The sequence below is a fragment of the Mustela nigripes genome, chromosome 2 (genome assembly GCF_022355385.1).
Source record: "Mustela nigripes isolate SB6536 chromosome 2, MUSNIG.SB6536, whole genome shotgun sequence".
Taxonomy (NCBI): Eukaryota; Metazoa; Chordata; class Mammalia; order Carnivora; family Mustelidae; genus Mustela; species Mustela nigripes.
Window position 1 is genome coordinate 152,325,091 of NC_081558.1, and position 19,900 is coordinate 152,344,990.

The 19,900-nt window shown below is 33.2% G+C and overlaps 1 protein-coding gene across 1 annotated transcript in view; it reads right to left on the bottom strand.

Annotated features, from left to right (window-relative positions):
* The window catches only part of STXBP5L (syntaxin binding protein 5L), a 449,308-nt gene that overhangs the window by 79,939 nt on the left and 349,469 nt on the right, over positions 1 to 19,900 (bottom strand). Inside the window, exon 20 of the mRNA XM_059388354.1 lies at positions 19,493 to 19,564. Coding sequence (XP_059244337.1) covers positions 19,493 to 19,564 — 72 coding nt within the window. The remainder of the gene's footprint in view (positions 1 to 19,492; positions 19,565 to 19,900) is intronic.

Genomic DNA, 19,900 nt, shown 5'->3' on the forward strand with positions numbered 1-19,900 from the left:
TCTATTTGTCTATTTTTCTTTTTTTTACCACCACACTAATTAATGTACATTTATAGTACATCTTGAAGTCAGGTAGTAAAATCCTCCAACTTTGTTTATTTCCAAAAGCTTTTTAATTATTTTAGATTCTTTGCATTTTTTAAAAAAAATTATTTATTTGACAGAGAGAGAGAGCACAAGTAGGCAGAGCAGCAGGCAGAAGGAGCGAGAGAAGCAGGCTCTGCTGAGCAAGGAGTCCCATGCAGGGGGCTTGATCCCAGGACGCTGGGATCATGACCTGAGCAGAAGGCAGCCACTTAACCGACTGAGCCACCCAGGTGCTGCTGATTCTTTGCATTTCTAAATAAAGTTTAGAGTCAATTTGTTAATTTCTACAAAAAGATATGCCAACCTTTTGTTGGACTGTAATAAATCCATAGATAATTTTGGTGGAGTAAACATTTAAAAAATAGTCAGTCTCCCAACCCATTAACATGGTGTTCTCTCTTCATTTGAATGGTCTTTTAAATTTTTCTTTCTGTACCAGTTTGCAGATTTCAGTATAGAGATTTTGATCATGGGATTTTTCAAGCCTTCTATTTTCTTTTTGGTCTTCTACCTAGTTCTTGTATCATTATTCAAAGTGGAGTATTAAAATTTCTAATTGTCTTCTCCCTCTAATCCTGTCAAGTATTGCTTCATGTACATCTTAGTTCTGTTGTTAGATGCATTGATGTTGATCATTGTTAAATCTTCTTGATGGATTGACCATTTTTCCATTTTAGATGTCTCTATTTCTAGTAACATCTTTTTTTTTGCTTTAAAATCTGTTTTGCCTGATATTAACTACAGCTTTTTTATATTTGCTGTTTGCATGACCTTTTTCTATCCTTTTACTTTCAACCTATTTGTATCTTTATGCCTTCAGACAGCATAGAGTTAAATCTTCATTAAAAAAAAAAAAAAAAAACTAGTCCAACAATCTTTACCTTCTGATTGGATTGTTAAATCTATCCATATTTAATGTTGTAATTGATATAGTTGGATTACATCTGTCATTTTACTTTAGGCTTTCTGTATGTCTCATGTCTTTTTTGTTCCTCTAATATTCCTTTATTGCTTTCTTTGGCATTAAGTATCTTCTGGTACAATTTATTCATTTAATAATTCTGCCATATTTTTGAAGTTCTTTGTAATGGTTCTAAGACAACATATACATCCTAATTGACCAAAATCTACTTCCAGATGTATATTAACTTAATTCCAGGGGGATATAAAAATGTTACTCATTTTTGGCTCTATTTCCTCTTTCCCTTTTATGTGTATTATGTATAATACACATATATGTGTATTATATTGGCATACATATTATATCCCTATGTATTAGAAATCTAACAAATTATAATTATTTTATATAACTTTGTTTTTTATAAAACCTGAGAGAAGGAAAAAGCAAAAATTACTTTTATAAAGTTTGTGTATCAACTTTCTAATTTACCATTTCTAGCTCTCTTCATTTGTTGTGGTCAATCCAGGTGGTTTCATCTGCTTACTCAAATTCAGCTTTGCTCCCATTACCTCCTTAGTGCTGTTATGTAAAAATATATTACAGGTCTATATGTTATAGGCCCAACAATACAATTTTATACATATAATTTTATAAATGAGTCTTTAAATCAATTAAGACATGAAAAATGTGGATTTATACTATTTATAATTACATAATTACCTTAATAATGTACTTTTTTCCTTTGTGTGAATTCAAATTATCATCTAGTGTTTACCTTCTTACAGCCTGAGAAAACTTTCTTTAGTATTTCTTGTAAAGCATATCATTTTTTCATCTACATTTTTGAAAAATCATTTTGCTGAATATAAGATTCTTGGCTTTAGTTTTTTTCTTTTGAGCACTCTGATTATGTTGTCCTCCTGCTTCAGGCCTCCATTGTTTCTGATGAACTGTTAATCCTACTGGAGTTCCCCCATATGTGACAAGTCATTTTTCTATCAGTTCTTTCAAGATTTTCTTATTGTCTTTCAGCATTTTTACTATGATGTGTCTGGGTGTGGATATCTTCATATTTATCCTTTTGAAGTTCACTGAGTTTTTGGACATATATACATTAATGGTTTTGGAACTTTTCTGCCACTATCTCTTTGAATATTTTTCTGATTCTCTCCTCTTCTCTCCTTCCAGTACTCATTATGGACATGTTGGTGCACTTAAGCTACCCTAAATTTTTTTTCTCTTCTTTAGAATGCACAGTTTCTATCAATCTACCTTCAATTCTACCAGTTGCTGATTCTGTTTCTACCAGTTTAGGTTGACTGTTGAGTCCCTCTAGTGAATTTTTCTTTCCACATATTGTACTTGGTCCTTGTTTTCCTTTGACCCCATTCACTCATTTCACCCACCTTCCACTCGCTGCCTTTGGAAACCACCAGTCTGTCCTCTGTATTTTTGTACTCCTTTTTGTTGTTCTTTATTCGTTTTTAGATTCTGCATATGGATATCATATGGTATTTGTTTTTGTCTTTTTTCACTTAGCATAATGACTCAGGTCCATCCATGTTGTTGCAAATGGTAAGATTTCCTTCTTTTTTTATGGCTGAATAATAATCCATTGTGCGCGCACGCGTTTTTGTGTGTGTGTGTATAGCTCAACTATATTTTCTTTACTCGTTCATCCACTGATGGACACTTAAGTTGTTTCCATATCTTGGTTATTGTAAATAATGTTGCAGTGAACATGGGGGTGGCATTTATCATTTTCAGTTAATTTTTTATTTCTTTGCATAGACATCCAGAAGAGAAATTGCTGGATCATATGGTAGTTCTATTTCTAATTTTCGAGGAAACTCCATATTGTTTTTCAGAATGGCTATACCAATTTACATTCCTACCATCAATGCACAAAGGTTTCCTTATCTCTACATCCTTGCCAACACTTGTTATTATTTCTTGTCTTTTAGTTATAGCCATTCTTTTTTTTTTTTTTTTTTTGGAGTTTTTTTTAATTTATTTGACAGGGATCACAAGTAGGCAGAGAGGCAGGCAGAGAGAGAGAGGAGGAAGCAGGCTCCCTGCTGAGCAGAGAGCCTGATGCGGGACTTGATCCCAGGACCCTGAGATCATGACCTGAGCTGAAGGCAGAGACTTAACCCACTGAGCCACCCAGGAGGCCCCAGTGATCGCCATTCTAACAAGTGTCAGATGATATTTCATTTTGGTTTTAAAGATTTGCATTTCTCTGATGATTAGTCATATTGAGTACCTTTTCATGTACCTGTGGGCTATCTGCTTAGTTTTTTTGGGGGAAAAAAAAAATCTGCTCAGATTGTCTGCTCATTTTTTACTTGGAATTTTCTTTTCTTTTCTTGCCATAGAATGGCATAAATTCTTTATATATTTTGGATATTAACCCTTTATCAGATATATGATTTTTAAATATTTTCTCCCATTTAATGGATTGCCTTTTCGTTTTGTTTATGTTTTCCTTTGGTCTGCAGAAGCTTTTTAATTTGATACTGTCCTACTTACTTTTGTTTTTGTTGCCTTTGCTTTTGGTGTCAAATCCAAAAAATTATTGCCAACAATAATTTTTTATTGTTTTTTATTTTTTATAACCCAGTCAAGGAATGTACTGGCTACATTTTGTTCTAGTATTTTTATGTTTTTGTATCTTATGTTCCACTCTTAAATCCACTTTGAGTTAATTCTTGTGAATGGTATAAGATAGTTCTGTTTGCTTCTTTTTCTAACTTTGGTCTGTTTGTTGATCTTCTCTATTTGATGAGACATTATCATCATAGTTTCCCTTCTTTAAGCATGGTGTCTTTGGCTCCTTAAAAATTTTTCATGGCTGCTATGAGATTAAATCCAACATCTGGACCCTCTCAGAGGCAATTTCTGTTGTCTTATTTTTCTGGTAAACGAGTCACACTTTCCTGTTTCATTGCAGGTCTTATAATATTTTGTTGATAACTAGTCATTTTACAGTACAGTAATTCTGGATATTGATTACTGATGCCACCCGTCCCCCTAGTTTTTTTGTTTGTTTGTTTGTTTGCTTGTTTAATGACTGGGCTAGAATATTTTAATGAAGTTTATTTCCCTTCATTGTGAAGACTTTGATGTTGCTTATCAGAGGGCGTAAACTTCAGTGTGAATACAGTCACCCTAGAATGGCAATAGTTTTAAAAGTGGTCTCCTCGTCTCGTTCCCTGGTCTCTCTGTTGATACCAAATCCAGCTATCAAATATCACAGTCACAGCCAGGTGAATGTTTTATTGTTTTTGACAATGCCTCAGGATATATATATTACTCAATATTCTAATCCATTTTAGGCAGAGGCCATATATGAAGCCAGTCTTCAAGGTCTGTTCAAATCTCAGGAGGGGTATTAGTTGTCTCTTTGTTCTCATGGGTGAGCAGCTCACCTATGGTCTAGCTGATTACTCTTAACTAAGAAGTGCTACCAGCGTCTTATTTGATTTCCACCAAATACGTTATTGGTTTTGAAGCATCCTTAGGCTTGAACTTCCCTAAATTGTGTTTCAATAAAGCTAGTTTCTTTGGGGAGAACTTCAGAGTTCTCTGTCTTATAGACTGCCTCTTCCTCTGGGCAAAACCTCTGAGCCACAAGTCTGGATTCTGGGCAGGTATGGTACCTCTGGCCTTCCCAGATTTACTTCTCTGGCATGAAACATTTATTCTATGAGCAAGCTGAGTGAGAGCAGTCATGGACTCAGCATTTTGGCTTGCTATGGTTGGAGTAGACATTTTGTCCTATGACTGAGGCATTGACAGGGGAAGGGAGCCTTTGACATTTTGGCCACACTCACCAGGAATTTGTCTTTTTCAACTTGCGGTTGGAGGGATTGAGAAATGCTTGCAACCTGAGAGCAGGAGAGGTACAAAGCAAGTTGTGGCTCAGTGTCAAAGAGTCACTTTTTGCCAAGTGTCAGATTTTTTTGAATAAATGTTTCTTTCTTTTCTATCTCCTCTTAAGACGATTTCCAGAGATTTTAAGTAATTATTTTGTTAGAAAATTGTTTTCACTGGTTTTATGTTTTCTCTGGAGAATATGTCCATGGTGTTCCTCAATGCCACTTGGAAGTCTATCCTGTACCTGCTATTTTAAAAATAAATACACTTCTTAATTGTTTCCTTTTATTATATAAAAATATAATTGACTTTGTATACTGTGTACTCTTCAGTGTTGCTAAATTCACATACAGTTTTTATAGCTTTTTGTAGATGCCTTTGCGTTTCCTCAATATACGATAATATCATTGGCCAATAAAGTTAAATATTTTCCTTGTAAAGCTTAAACATATTATTTTTTATCTTGCTTTTGCACTAGGTCATCAAAGACAATGTTGAACAAAGGGAGTGAGAGTGGACATCATTGCGTTGTTACCAATTTTAGTGGAAAACATCCAATATTCCGCAATTAAGAATGATGTTGTTGAGTTCTAGCTTTAGAGCATTGTGGTCTGAAAATATGCAGGGAATGATCCCAATCTTTTGATACCGGTTGAGTCCTGATTTAGGACCGAGGATGTGATCTATTCTGGAGAATGTTCCATGTTATTTGTAGGATTTTCATTGATGGTCTTTATTCATTTGTAGAACTATTCTATTTCTTGTTTTCCAGTGGTTATTTTAAAGAAGTGTCAACTGATGACAATTTTTTTTTGCATGTATTGAGGTGATACAATTTTCTCCTCTATTTTGTTAATTGTTCTGCATTTATTGGTTTTCAAATATTAAACTTATATTCCTTGGATAAATCTACATTGGCAATGACATTTTATGTTTCTTATGTATGTTTGTCTTCCATTTGCTAATATTTCATATATGATTTTTGCATCTATGCTCATAAGTGAGATGGGCCTATACTCTTCCTTTGGTTTGTCAAGTTTTAGTTCTTAGCATTGTGCTGGCTTCAGATAAGCAGTTGGAAAGATTTCCTTTTTTTCTTTTTTCTAGTCCCTAAAGCTGTTGGCATAAGATTAGTGTTATTTCCTCCTTAAATGTTTGATAGAATTAATCAGTCAAGTTATTTGAAGACTGCAGTTTTCTTGTTGTGGGTAATTTTTAAAAAAGATTTTATTTATTTATTTATTTATTTATTTGAGATACAGAGAGAAAGCAGAGGGAGAAGCAGGTCTCTGTTGAGCAGGGAGCCCCTGGGATCAAGAACCAAGCCAAAGGCACATGTTTAACTGAGTGAGCCACCTAGGCGCCCATAGGTATCTAATTTGAATAAAGATAGGAAGCTATTTATATTTTCCAGTGTGTTTGGTGTCAGTTTTTATAATTTTTTTCTTTCAAGAAGTCTCTTAATTTTACCTATTTTGTCAATTTATAGGCATATAGTTGTTCCTAGTCTTTTATTATTTTTAATGTTTATAGAAAATTCGTAGTAATGCCCTCTTTTTCATTTGTTATTTACTTTTTTCTTCTTGATCAGTCTTACTAGGGTTTTATAGATCTTAGTAGTTTCTTTGAAGTTGTAATATTGATTAAAGATTAAGATCTTGTGTTTTTGTTGATCAACTCTATTGTTTGCCCTCTATTTCATTCACTTTTGTCTTTATTCCCTTCCTTCTGTTTACTTTGTGTTACACTGTTCTTTTTTAGTGTTTCAACAAGGTTTAGATTATTGATTTAATATAATTTCTTTTCTAATATATGTACTTATGTTCCAAATTTTCCCTTAAATACTATTTAAGCAACATCTTACAAATTTTGGTATTTTGTGTTTATACTTTCAGTTCAAAAATACTTTAAAACTGGGGTGCCTGGGTGGCTCAGTGGGTTAAAGCCTCTGCCTTTGGCTCAGGTCATGATCCCAGGGTCCTGGAATCGAGCCCCATATTGGGCTCTCTGCTCAGCAGGGAGCCTACTTCCCTTCCTCTCTCTCTCTGCCAGCCTCTCTGCCTACTTGGGATCTCTCTCTGTCAAATAAATAAATAAATATAATCTTAAAAAAATTATTTTAAATCTGAGGCACCTGTTGCTTGGTGGGTTGTCTGCTTCTCCCTCTCCCCTGCTCGTCCTCTATTTCTCTCTCACTTACTTTCTCTCAAAAAAATAAAAGAAATCTTTAAAAAGAAATCTTTAAAGTTTCCCTGTGATTTGTTTTTTAAGTCATGAGATTCCTAGTTTCCAAATATTTGGGGATTTTAAAACATATTTCTGTTAATAATTTCTAACTTAATTTTTTTATGACCAGAGAACATATTCTGCTTGATTTCAGTCCGTTGGAATCCATTATATACATGTGAATATTCCAAGTCCACTTTTAAAAAAGGCATATTTTCCTTTGATTGGTGTAGGCATCTATTGACTTCAGTTAGGTCAACTTGGTGAAGAGAGTTAACAGTTTTATACACAACAATTTCTATTTATTTAATCAATTACTGAGGAGAAATGATGAATCCCCAGCTATGATTGTAGGTTTGTCTGTTTCTTTCCTTCATTTCCTTTTTTGCTTTCTATATTTTGAATATCTCTTATTAGGTCTATAGTTGCATAGGATTTTTATACCTTTCTGATAAAGTGATTCTTTTATCTCCTTGTCTTGAAGTCTACTTTTTCTTATAGTTACATCAGCTTTCTTGAGGTTAGGGTTTTGATAAAATTATTTTTCCATCCTTTTACTTTCAAAACATGCAGCTCTTATAAACAACATATAGTTGGGTCTTTTTTTATATATATATATTATTTCACAAGCTCTGCCTTTTAGTGGGGGGCTTTGCTCCATTTACCTTGGTGTTTGCTCCATTTACATTTAGCATAATATAATCATTGATATAGTTAGGTTTACATCTATCATTTTTTTTCAGTTTGCCCTTCTGTTATTTTTTCCACTATTTCTCTTTTTCATCCTTTGAGAAAAACAAATATATTTTAATATTTTATTTTATCTTCTCTTTGGCTACTTAACTACACCTCTGTTTTATTTATTTTTTCTATTAGTTCTAGGGATTATAATATGCATCTATAATTCTCACAATCTACTTTTAATTATTGTACCATTTCTCTTATAATGAAAGAAACTTATAACATTACGTATTTCCCATCCTTTGTTACTGTTGTCATATATTTTTCTTCTACATGTTGTAAACTACATAATATAGTTTTTAATTCAAAAATTAAATGAACTCAGGGATTTTAAGAAAAGACAAAATAATCTTTTATATTTACCCACATAGTTATTCTTCACAATGTTTTTCATTCTTGCTATATATCTAAATGTCTGGTATTATTTCCTTCAGCTTAAAAACCTCCTTTACCATATCTTATTGTACAGGTCTGCCAACAACAAATTTACTTACCTTTATTTTTTAGTTTTTTTTTAAATGACTTTATTTATTTATTTATTTGACAGACAGAGAGAGAGAGAGACAGTGAGAGAGGGAATACAAGCAGGGGGAGTAGAAGAAGGAATGGGAGAGGGAGTGGGAGACGGAGAAGCAGGCTTCCTGCTGAGCAGGAAACCCAATGAGGGGCTTGATCCCAGGACTCTAGGATCATGAGCTGAAGGGAGACAACACATGAGCAACCAGGAGCCCCTATTTACCTTTATTTTAAAATATTTTTACTAAATGTAGAACTCTGGATTTTCCTATTCTTTGCAGTCCATCCATTTATAGAAGGGCCACTCTTTTCTGCATCTGTGCCGTCAATTGTCCCAGGTATGGAAGCACCTACAGCTTTCTGCTCATCTACGAGTGGTTCTTTTCATTCTTGAATTCATTCAATCAAGGCTTTCTTGAATCCACCACTTTTTAATATATCCATAGAAAATTATGCTTTTAAATTTTGTCATTATATTTATCACAGGGTTTTATTATTATGGTCATCATTGTTGTTTCCATGGAAGTGAATTTTCATGTCTTTCAACATCCTATCTGGATCCCTCACTTTTATTTTATATCTTGGAAATACTGTGAAACCTGGATTGAAGACCCGGAAGACCAAAAGAGTTAAAACTAGTGAGATTGATTAATCCATTACTGATACTAGTAGTTATCCAATGAAATGCTCAGAGTACATGCCAAATGTGCTTTTCCCAAGATTATAGTGAAATTTCTCAAAGAGATTTCCCAAAGATAAGTGGAGAAAGTTATGTCTGATATGTACATATAGTAAAACAAATTGACTAAACTTGGAAGATTTATACAGTGATTCATTAGAAAATATATAATAAATCTTGGTTGAGGACAGATACAGAAATTTTATGGGAAATCACTGAATATCAGAGGACAAAACTCTTTGGGTTATAGTGAATTATATCAACTTTTATTTAAAATTTCTAAGAGTATAGAGTTGACCCTTGTGTAACAAGGGTTTAAACTGTATGGCTCCACTTTCACATGAATTTTTTTCAATATATGCAGTATAATGCTACAAATGTATTCTCTCTTCCTCATTTGCTTAATTATATTTTCTTTAGTGGACTTTATTGTAAGAACACAGTATATAATACATATAACATGCAAAATATGGTTGGAAAGGCTTTTGGTCAATAGTAGGCTATTAGTAGTTAAGTTCCTGGGGAGTCAAAAGTTAAACACAGAGTTTTGACTGCAAAAGCACCTCATACTGTTTAAGGGTCTCCTGTATACCTTTAATGTATCTTAGTGTATAATATGATTAAGATAGTATTTGAATTTAATTTTTTATTTTTTATAAATTAAAAAAAAAATAAACGGGCAACAGTAAGTCAAAAAAAAAAAGATAGTATTTGAAGTAACAGCTTGTGAATGTTAAATAAAATATCAGTATTTTTTAGGGAACTAATACCCAGTATGCAAGTGTCTCCATGCATATAACTAGTATACACTTTGGGGGATTTTCTAACAAAACTATGATTTACCGAATAAATGTTCTGGTCTGAATATTTTCCAGTATGATTGACATTTCTGTGAGATAATTTTTTTCTTATGGAATAGTATATTATAGGATGTTTACAGGCATTCTACTTACTAGATGCCAGTAGAGTACCCCTCCCCTAATTGTGAAGACCATAAATATCTCCCCACATTGACAAATTTCCTGTCAGCACCACTACTGTTTAATTATATTAGTTTGTTTTACTTGTTTGACTCACACTATTACTAACTAAATTCTAGAAAACTCACACATATTACTAAGTAATAAATCCCCTACTTTTTTTTTCTTTGTTCATTTTGTTTAAAAGAAGAAACCTTATATTTTATCTACTACAGTTCAATGTAGTTGCTTTCTGGCACAAAGTTTTAAGGTAAAAAAATTTACACTGTAAAACTGATTTCAAAAAGAAAGGAAACTTACTAAAATATAGATCTGTAAATCAGAGATAGGAGAGCCACTTGTTTAACCAATCACACGTTTTTTAATTTATCCTCCATTCTATAGATCTTTCCTTTTCTTTTATGTACCTATTACAATAACAAAAGCCTCCTATTAACTAATCTTTGTACATATGTTCTGCTTCCCATCCCCTATCACTTTCTTAAGGATTTTGCTCCTTAGGAATCCCTTCTCTCCCTTATCATCAATCTCTCTTTCTCTAGGTATCATTCCGTATTCACCTTAACTTTAAAATATGCTCTTTATCTAAAATGAAAGCACAAATATTTCTTCCTCTTAACCCTTTATTCCAGTCCAGGTACTCACCTATTTTTCTCCACCCCTTCATAAGACATCTTAAAAAAGTTATCTACTTGTTCTGTTTCCTCACTTGCCATTCTTTCTAATATAATTTTGGTTTCTATCCCAATATTTTTCCCTAACTACTTTTTAAAGAGTCACAGAGCAAAACCCACTAGTCATTCTTCTAAACTTATCTTATTTTTCTTATCTGCAGCATTTAACATGGCTAACCATTTCCTGAAATGCTCCCCTTTATTTTGGGTTCTACAAGAGTCTCTCCATTTTTTCTCTTCTCTCTGGCGAGTCCTCTGTGCCAGCTGCTTCTCTTCCTTTGAAATTTAAATGTTGAAATTCATGATGTCTCTATCCATAATCCTCCTCTTCCCTCCCACTCTTCCTCTTCTCTCCCCTACCTAGGTAATTTCATTTATTCCCATGTCATTAGACACTATCTGTATGCTGAAGACTCAAATTACAGCACCGATATTCAGATTTGTTTACTTGTCCACTTGACATCTTCACTTGGACAAATGACAGACATACCATAATTTAACATATCTAAAACTGAAATATTCTTCCTTATTACCATGCTCAACCCTAACCCTAGCTTCATCTTTGTATCATGACACAATCAGTGTCAATCAGTTTAAACACAAATCTTGGAAGAATCTTTGATTCCATTCTCTGATCTTCCACATTGAATTATAATTAGTAGCTCTGTAGGTACTAATGATTTTTGGACCTATCCTTTTTCTACAATAACATTGCTAAAACCCTAGTTAAAGCCACTTTCTTTTCTTGCCTGGAGTATAACACTGGCCTCCTAAATGGTATGCTAGCTTTTTTTCTTTTTTCTTTTTGTCCCACAATAATTTCTTCATGCAATAGTGTGGATGATATTTTTAAGATATAAAACATATCATTCCTCTGCTTAAAATAAAATGGAATTTCTTATAATTGACTCAGAAACATGTATAATAATGTCCCCGCTCATACAGTCATCAAAATCTTAACACATTTTTTTTTTTCTCAACAGCTTTCTACTACACTCCTAGATTTCTTGGCCATCTATTTCTAGAAAATAGGTCTTTATCACCTTAGAACCTTCTTATAGGGTGTTCACTGCTTGGAATATACTGCTCCCTGCTGGTTATGTGGCTAATACTTTTTTGAAGAAAGCTTTATTGAAGTTTAATTTATATGTTTATAAAGCATATGATTTGATAAATTTTGACATACACATACACCTGTGAAACCATCTCCACAATCAAGATAATAAATATATCCCTTATCCCAAGAATTTGTGTCTTTTTGTAACCTTCCTTCCAGCCCTTCCCGTAAGTGCCCCTTTCTATCCCCAGGCAACCACTGATCTGCTCTCTGTCACTATACATTAGTTTTCATTTCCTAAAATTTTATATTAATGACCATACAATATGCACCCTTTTTTGCCTGGTTTCTTTAACTCGGTGTAATTATTCTGAGATTCATCCATGGTGCAATACTTCTCAATAGCACACTCATAGGGGAAAAAAAAGAAAAAGAAGGCATACCATAAGAGACTATAAAGAACAAACTGAGGGTTGCTGGGGAGATGTGGAAGGGGGAGAATGGGGTAATTGGGTGATGGGCATTAAGGAGGGCACTTGTGATGAGCAGTGGGTGTTATATCATTGATCTCAAATTCTACTCCTGAAACTAATCGTACACTATATGCTAATTAAAATTTCTTTTAAGATTTCATTTATTTATTTGACAGACAGAGATCACATGTAGGCAGAGAGGCAGGCAAAGACAGAGAGGAGGCAGGCTCTCTGCTGAGCAGAGAGCCGGATGCGGGGCTCGATCCCAGGACCCCGAGACCATGACTTGAGCCGAAGGCAGAGGCTTAACCCACTGAGCCACCTAGGCACCTCTGCTAACTAAAATTTAAATAAAAACTTGAAACATTTAAAAAAAAGGAAATAATACATTCCTTTTCATTGCTTAGTAAACAGCTGAATGGATATAAAAATTTGTTTATCTATTTACCTAATGTGGAGATTTTAGTTATTTTTGACTACTACAAATATTTCAGTGTTTGGTTGCTATGAATGCCTTTGTATTGACATAAGCTTTCCTGGGGTAAATAAATATAAAATGATGACTTCATATTATAAATGTATGTTTAAATTTTTAAGAACCTGACAACTAAGGTAGAATGGGAGAGCTCTGTTTCTTCCACTTTTTGTCAATACTTGGTATGATCAATCTTTTTAAATTTTAGCCCTTCTAACAGATGTATAATGATATCTCATTGTAGTTTTAATTTGATTTTCCTAATGATGAATGTTGAGTATCTTTTCATATGCTTATTTTTTAGTGTTTACTTCTGTAATTTGTTGATTGAATTATAACAAAAGACCATCATTACATTATGAAGTATGTTATTGGTATGTTATTTAAAAACCTTTTGTGTAAACCACTGTCACAAAAATCTCCTTTTTTATAAATTTAGAATTTTAGATTTTATTTTTATTTTTTAATTTTATTTTATAATTTTAGATTTTATATTAAGGCTCATGATCTATTTATAAGTTAATTAAAAAATTTACCACAAAGTATTATTCAAAATTGATTTTTTACACAAGGATATCCAATTGTTTAAATACCACCTGTAGGAAAGATTCTCATTTCTCTACTTACTTGCCTTTGCACCTCTGTCAAAAATCAGCTGTTCATATATGTGTGGGTGTATTTCTGAAGTTTCTATTAAGTTTCATTGATCTATTTGTGTTTGGACCAACATTAAACTATTCATTAACGCCAATTTTATTTTATTTTTTAAGTCTTGAAACCAGGTAGTATTGGTCTTCCAACATTGTTCCTTTTCAGAAGATGTTTTGGCTCCAAATCTTTTGCCTTTTTGTATGGACTTCAGAATCAGTTTGTCAATTTCTATTAAAAGCCTCCTTGGCACCTGGGTGGCTCAGGTGGTTGGATGTCGGCCGTTGGCAAAGGTCACGATCCCAGGGTCTTGGGATTGAGTCCTGCATTGAGCTCCTTGCTTGGCAGAGAGGCTGCTTCTTCCTCTGCCAGCAGCTCCCCCTGCTTGTGCTCTTTCCCCCTCTATCAAATAAATGAATAAAATCTTCAAAAAAAAAAAAAAGTCTCCTCGATTTTTATTGGAATTATATCGAATTACAAATCAATTTGGAGAGAAGTGACATCTTAATATTGAGTCTTATGAAACATTAACATGGTGTAATTCTTCATTTTGGGGGCGTATTCTTTAACTTCTCTCAGCAATGTTCTCTGGTTTTCATATCTGTTGTCTTACTATAGCTAAGTGTTTCATATATTAGATGCCATTATAAATGATATTTTCAAATTTCAATTTCAGGTTGTTGTGGGTATGTAGAAATAAAATGATTCTTGTACATTGACCATATATCCTGCACTTTGTTAAACTCATTTATTAATTTTAGAAGTTTTCTGTAGATTTTTTTAAATTTTCTTTATAGATGATAATGTCATCTATGAAAAAAGATGATTTAAGTTTTTTTCCAATCAGATAACTTTTTTTCCTTGTCTGGGTACACTGGCTAGAATTTCCAGTACAATGTTAGCCAGAAGTGGATGTGAATTAGTTTTTCCTAGTCTGGCTATAAGGAATAGGCACTATTTCCTTAGGGTGCTGGGCACTGTTTCCTTTAATCCTTCAGATGGCTCTTTCCCTGGTTAGTTCATTATAATTATGTGCTGATCAGTACTTTGTTGGGGAGGAAACTCTGTAGATTTCTGGATTCCTCTTTGTAAACTCTAGCTGCTTTCATTTCCCTGGTTTCTCATCTCCATCTCTTCAACTCCAGTAGTCAACAGATTTCCTCCTAGGTTTCCCCTCTTCCTTTGCTGCAGTCTAGAAATTCTTGGGGGCAGTAAGCATGTGGTTTTAGGGTTCCCATTTGTCAGAGATTACTGTATTTCATTGCTTGATGTTCTGTGTCTTAAAAAAACATAGTTTCATTTATTATGTCTATTTTGTTTATTTATTTCAGGCTAGATATTAAGTGGACCTGTTTTTGTTTTCTTCTCTCTGAAGAGTAAGTCTAAAACATTGTCTATTTTCTTCTTAAAAAATGTTTCCTCTCAGATAGGCCCTTCTGTCATAACACTCTCAAAAATAGGTTCACCTTTTCCCCCTTATCTCATTTTTCTCCCTGACAGCCTTGATATCTTTTTTTCAACTGTAACAATACATCTATGGATTCTTTATATGTTTTCTAGTATAAATTGAGGAAAGAGAACATAATTATTTCACTCATCACTATATATCTAGTGCCTAGAAAAATGTATGACACAGAAGATGCTTAATATTTTTTTGAATGAATGAACTTTTCCCATTTATTATTTACCATAATTTTTGTTCATTTTTGTTCCTTGGGGCATTCCTTCTTTTCTTATTCTTCATTTTACTCCTCCATTTTTGATGTTTTCCAATTCTTTTTTTTTTCTAATATTTATTTGCCTCTTTTTGCTAGTTCTTTATTCTTTTCTTTAAAATTTTTGCTTTTTTTTTTTAAAGATTTTATTTACTTATTTGACAGACAGAGATCACAAGTAGGCAGAGAGGCAGGCAGAGAGGGAGGGAGGGGGAAGCAGGCTTCCTGTTGAGCAGAGAGCCCGATGTGGGGCTCCATCCCAGGACCCTGGGATCATGACCTGAGCCGAAGGCAGAGGCTTTAACCCACTGAGCCACCCAGGTGCCCCTTTTCTTTAAATTTTCATTTATGCTTCTATTTGTGTTTCCAGCATCTATTACCATTTCCTACACTCTGAAAAAAAACCATGCAGTGAAAGCAGGAAAATATCTATAGAAAGATTTGAGATTTTCTAAAGCGTCTCCTATTACATAACTAGGAATTGATGTGCAAACAAGTTTGTCTGGCAATATTCTACAATAAGCCCACTTTAAAAAATTCCTTTTTGTTCAAACAGGATACTACTATTCTCTAACTAGCAAAATTTTTGTCATTTTCACAAGTAGGAAAAACACTAGACTATGAGGCAGTTGACTGGTATGAGTCTTACCATAGACTGGTTGTGATTCTAGAAAAGTTATGTAATCTCTTTGTGGCTTCGTTTTGTCTTTTATAATAATAATAATGTCTTATTATTTATAGAAATGTTTTTTAAAAAATTAACCAAGAAAAATTCCATAAGTCTCTAAGGGAGGTAGGGACTATGAATTTTTACTTTATATAGGAGAAAAAAGAAACTCAGAGAAGTTAAGTGACTTGCCAGAGATTTCAGATGTAATGAGAAGTTTATTAGAAAAAGTAGAACTTGGTATAAACCTTCTGACCCTATGCCTGTTGCTCTTTCCAAATCATTTCACTGGCTTCACAATCATAGTCTGTCAAATACAGAGGCTTCCTTTGAGCCATAGATTTTTATTATTCTATGATGTGAAAGATTTGCAGATGGAATAAGGTTTTGGTGGGGAGAGTTACTTGGAACCTAAACTACAATACAAAATGATCAGTGAAAGAGCCCAGGACAAGACTGAAATTGAGGTGTTTCTCCAGAAATGAAAAGTATAAAATTCAAAATAGAATGTGGATCACTTTGAGAGCAAAACTGATATAACAAAATATAAAAGCCAGATTTCAGAGATCACCTTGTCCAGTCTCCTCAATTTTGAGAAATAAATTTGAATTATTTCATTTTTGAATATATTATTTTATTGACTGTGGATAAAAACCAGAAAAAAGTGGGTCCTGATTATAGTATAATGCAATTAATTTCCAATGACCTGAAACTTTCAGATACTTAGAGACATTGAATAATACAAAGGAAAGCATATGAAGTCTGTTTTGCACCAGATAAGTGTAAGTTAGTTTCCACTAATTGTAACTTTGGGAAATTAATATCTTTTGACTTCATTTTTGTAATCTGTAGAGGAATCTACAGATATATCTATGCCTTAAAGGGTTACAAAGACCATTAAGTAACAAAACACTGAGTCAAATTGCTGAGCACAACCCTAGAATAGAATAGACACTCAAAGGAAGTGGGTTAAGTTTCCCCAAATAGGGATAATGCAGATATGCTTTCCTGAAAATTAGGAAACAATTCATGAAACTGGCCAAATAGTCTCTATTATAATAAAAAGGAACTATAAAGATGTAATCAGGTTATATGATTAAATAAAAGAAAATTTTCATAAAATTAATTTTTAAGACATATTCTAAGATATACCATTAAGTCATTAATCAGTCCCTTATCAAAATATAGGATCCTGATTATCAAGAGAAGACTTAAAAGAAATTTGATTTCAAATCTCATGGCTTGTCTGAACTCCTAGGGAGCTCACTGGTAGAGACAAAGAGGATCTTTTAATGGTCATCTAAGAACTTGATTTTACTTCTGTCTTAACATTTCAGATCTTTGCTTAGAAGAAATTATGATCTGTTTTGCAGAATTCCAGTGAACCCAGTAACTACAGAAGCTATTTCTGCTCTCACTTGTCAAATCTGAAAAATCCTCTGGCTATTCATATGAGCAAAAAGAGCCAGCTAAGAGCTCTGTCCTAGCCATAATTTAGTTACTGAGCACATATTTGTGCCAGGTGTAGAGGGTATAAAGAATTTGAAATCTACTCTTCAGGTTCTTGCCATGCATTTGGAAAGGTAGAGCATATGCATAAAAATAACTAAACATACAAATGAATTTATGCTAAGCTCTAACTGGTTCACATACGTCCACATACAAGCTTATACATTATAGGAATTTAAATAAAGGAACTGGCACAGCAGGGCTCTGATGGCAGCAGGAAATGTTTACAATAGGAAGTAAAATTTGAGCAGGGCATTTCCAGAGAGGAAATGATGATATGAATAAATTATAAGAGTAGCAAGATCCAGATATTGGCTTAAGGGGAGTGTTTTTATGGAAGAGTAATAGGAAATTCATTTGAAAATGTAGGTAGGAATTATATTTTAGAGTACCCCGAATGTTCAAAAACAGCTTTTTAAATCCGAAGGCAGTATAAGAATTATTGAAGGGTTAGAAGTAAGTGAGCCTGTCTCAGAATTTCTTTAACCATTATATCATGGTTGATACTGTAAAATTCTGATTAAAAGCCTACTCCTGCTTCTTGTCCTCAGTATACAATTTCTCTTCTTACTATAAAAGCATTACATGTTTATTACAGAAATATCAGAAAATACATAAAATATAAAAGAAGAACTTTGTAAAATCCACAATCTCCTATTCGGAAACTTTTTCTATTTGTATAGATGGATTCTCTATCTCAAACACACAAACACACACACACACACACACACACACACACACACACACACACAATGTTGGGAGCATCTAACCTTGAGAAGGCTAAAGTGGGATTCAGAAGCTCGAGTATGCATGTTAAACCACTTGGAGAATCTGTACAGGAAAAGTTTTGGCTGAAACTTTTTATATGGCGGGAAATGGGTTTGAAAGAACAGAATTAGGGTAGAAGTCAACTAATTTTTTATGTAAAGAGAAATTAGTAAGAATTTTGAGTATCATGGGTCATATGATTTCTGTTCAACTCTGCCATTGTAGTGTGGATGTAGCCATAGGTAGTACGTAAAATATCAGTGTGGCTGTGCTCCAATAAAGTTTTATTTATGGAAACTGAAATTTCATGTAATTTTCAGGTGTCAAAAAATATTATAATACCTAACAGGTTCTGTTTTAGAAGAAGCAGAAGTCAACGTAGATATCAGTGTTCTATCACAAATCCAAAGGAGCAAAGACAGTGAAAAGCATCCCAAAAGAGGGTTTTCTGCTAGACTAGAAAATGAGAGGATACTGATGATGAAATATAAGGCACCCTATGGGCATTCCCAGAAATATGTTAAGGATTTTACAGGGTTTATCTTTAGCTACAGGAAGATAATGTTTTAGTTTATTATAAGTGATGTGATCCCATTAATCATCTACAAACTGGTGAGTTGAAGTCTGAAGAAATTCAAGATACAAATAATATGTATATGTGTGTGTATGTGTGTACACATATATATATTTGTACAAATATGAAGCCATCGTATACATTATTAAGCAACCTGCTTTTTTAAAACATAACATTGATCAGTATATTGTAAATCTCTTCTCATCAATGAATGTTTGCCCCTAATATCATTAGTATTATCTGTACCTATAGTCACACCTTCATTCTCCATTCTTTCCGCACTAGTTTATAGAATTACTTACTTCATCATCTTCAAATTTGCATTTTCTACCATGAAAAATGTTAATACTATTGACTTTTTAGTTTGTGACTTTAATTCCCCAACTTTATAGTGTTTAGTACCTAAAGTCACTATAGAAATGTGTGTTTGTGTATTCTATTTTAATAAAAAGCATCAAAATTTGGAATACTTAGCTAATTCTAAGAAATCTAATTCCTTAGAAGAAGAAAACATTGTGGCCCTTGTTAGAACACTTTTATAAAATGGCCAGAGGCACAAGTTTTCCAAAACAAGAAAGCAATCAATTGTTATTGATACTGGAATGTCAAGCTTACTGCTTATAAGGACACCATGGCTCTTCCTCCTCAAAACAAAAGACAGGGACTCTTGAACTAAGAGAATGTGGTCTGCATGGTTTGAAATAAACACTGGAGTAAAGGGTGTGAATAAATGGATATATGACATTAGCTATTTGAAGTATTTACATACTTGTTAAAATTATCAGGTTGCACTTCCATAACAAAACAAAAATTTGCATGCATGCTGAATGTGTTTTTAAAAACACATTACTAAGCACAGATGTATGGGTTTAACCAGGCATTAAGACTTAAAAAGCTGTTTGCCTAACCTTTATAGAACTTACTCTGATAAGAAGTACGGATCCGTTTCGTTAAATCAGGATAAAGGTTAGACAGGCCACGCATGCAAAAGTTGTCTTTGGAACATGCCAGAACATCAGCATCAGCAGCAGGCAGAGGAAAGAGAGAAAAATAGTCTAAAGTGAAAGGAAGTGATATCATACCAGAATCTAGAACAGCCAAGATGAAGAAATTGCAGCAAGTTTAGGTAATCAAATTAGAAAAGAGATATTAAAAAATAAATCAGTTAGAAAGAGGTGACAGATGAATGATGAGAGTGTTGTAATAATTTTATTTAATCAAATATCCTGTAAAAATAGATGTCATATTTTATTTTTATAACATAAAGTGAGTACTCATTGTAGTGATTTTATACACTAAATATGAACAAAATTTATGATTTTATCTTTTTT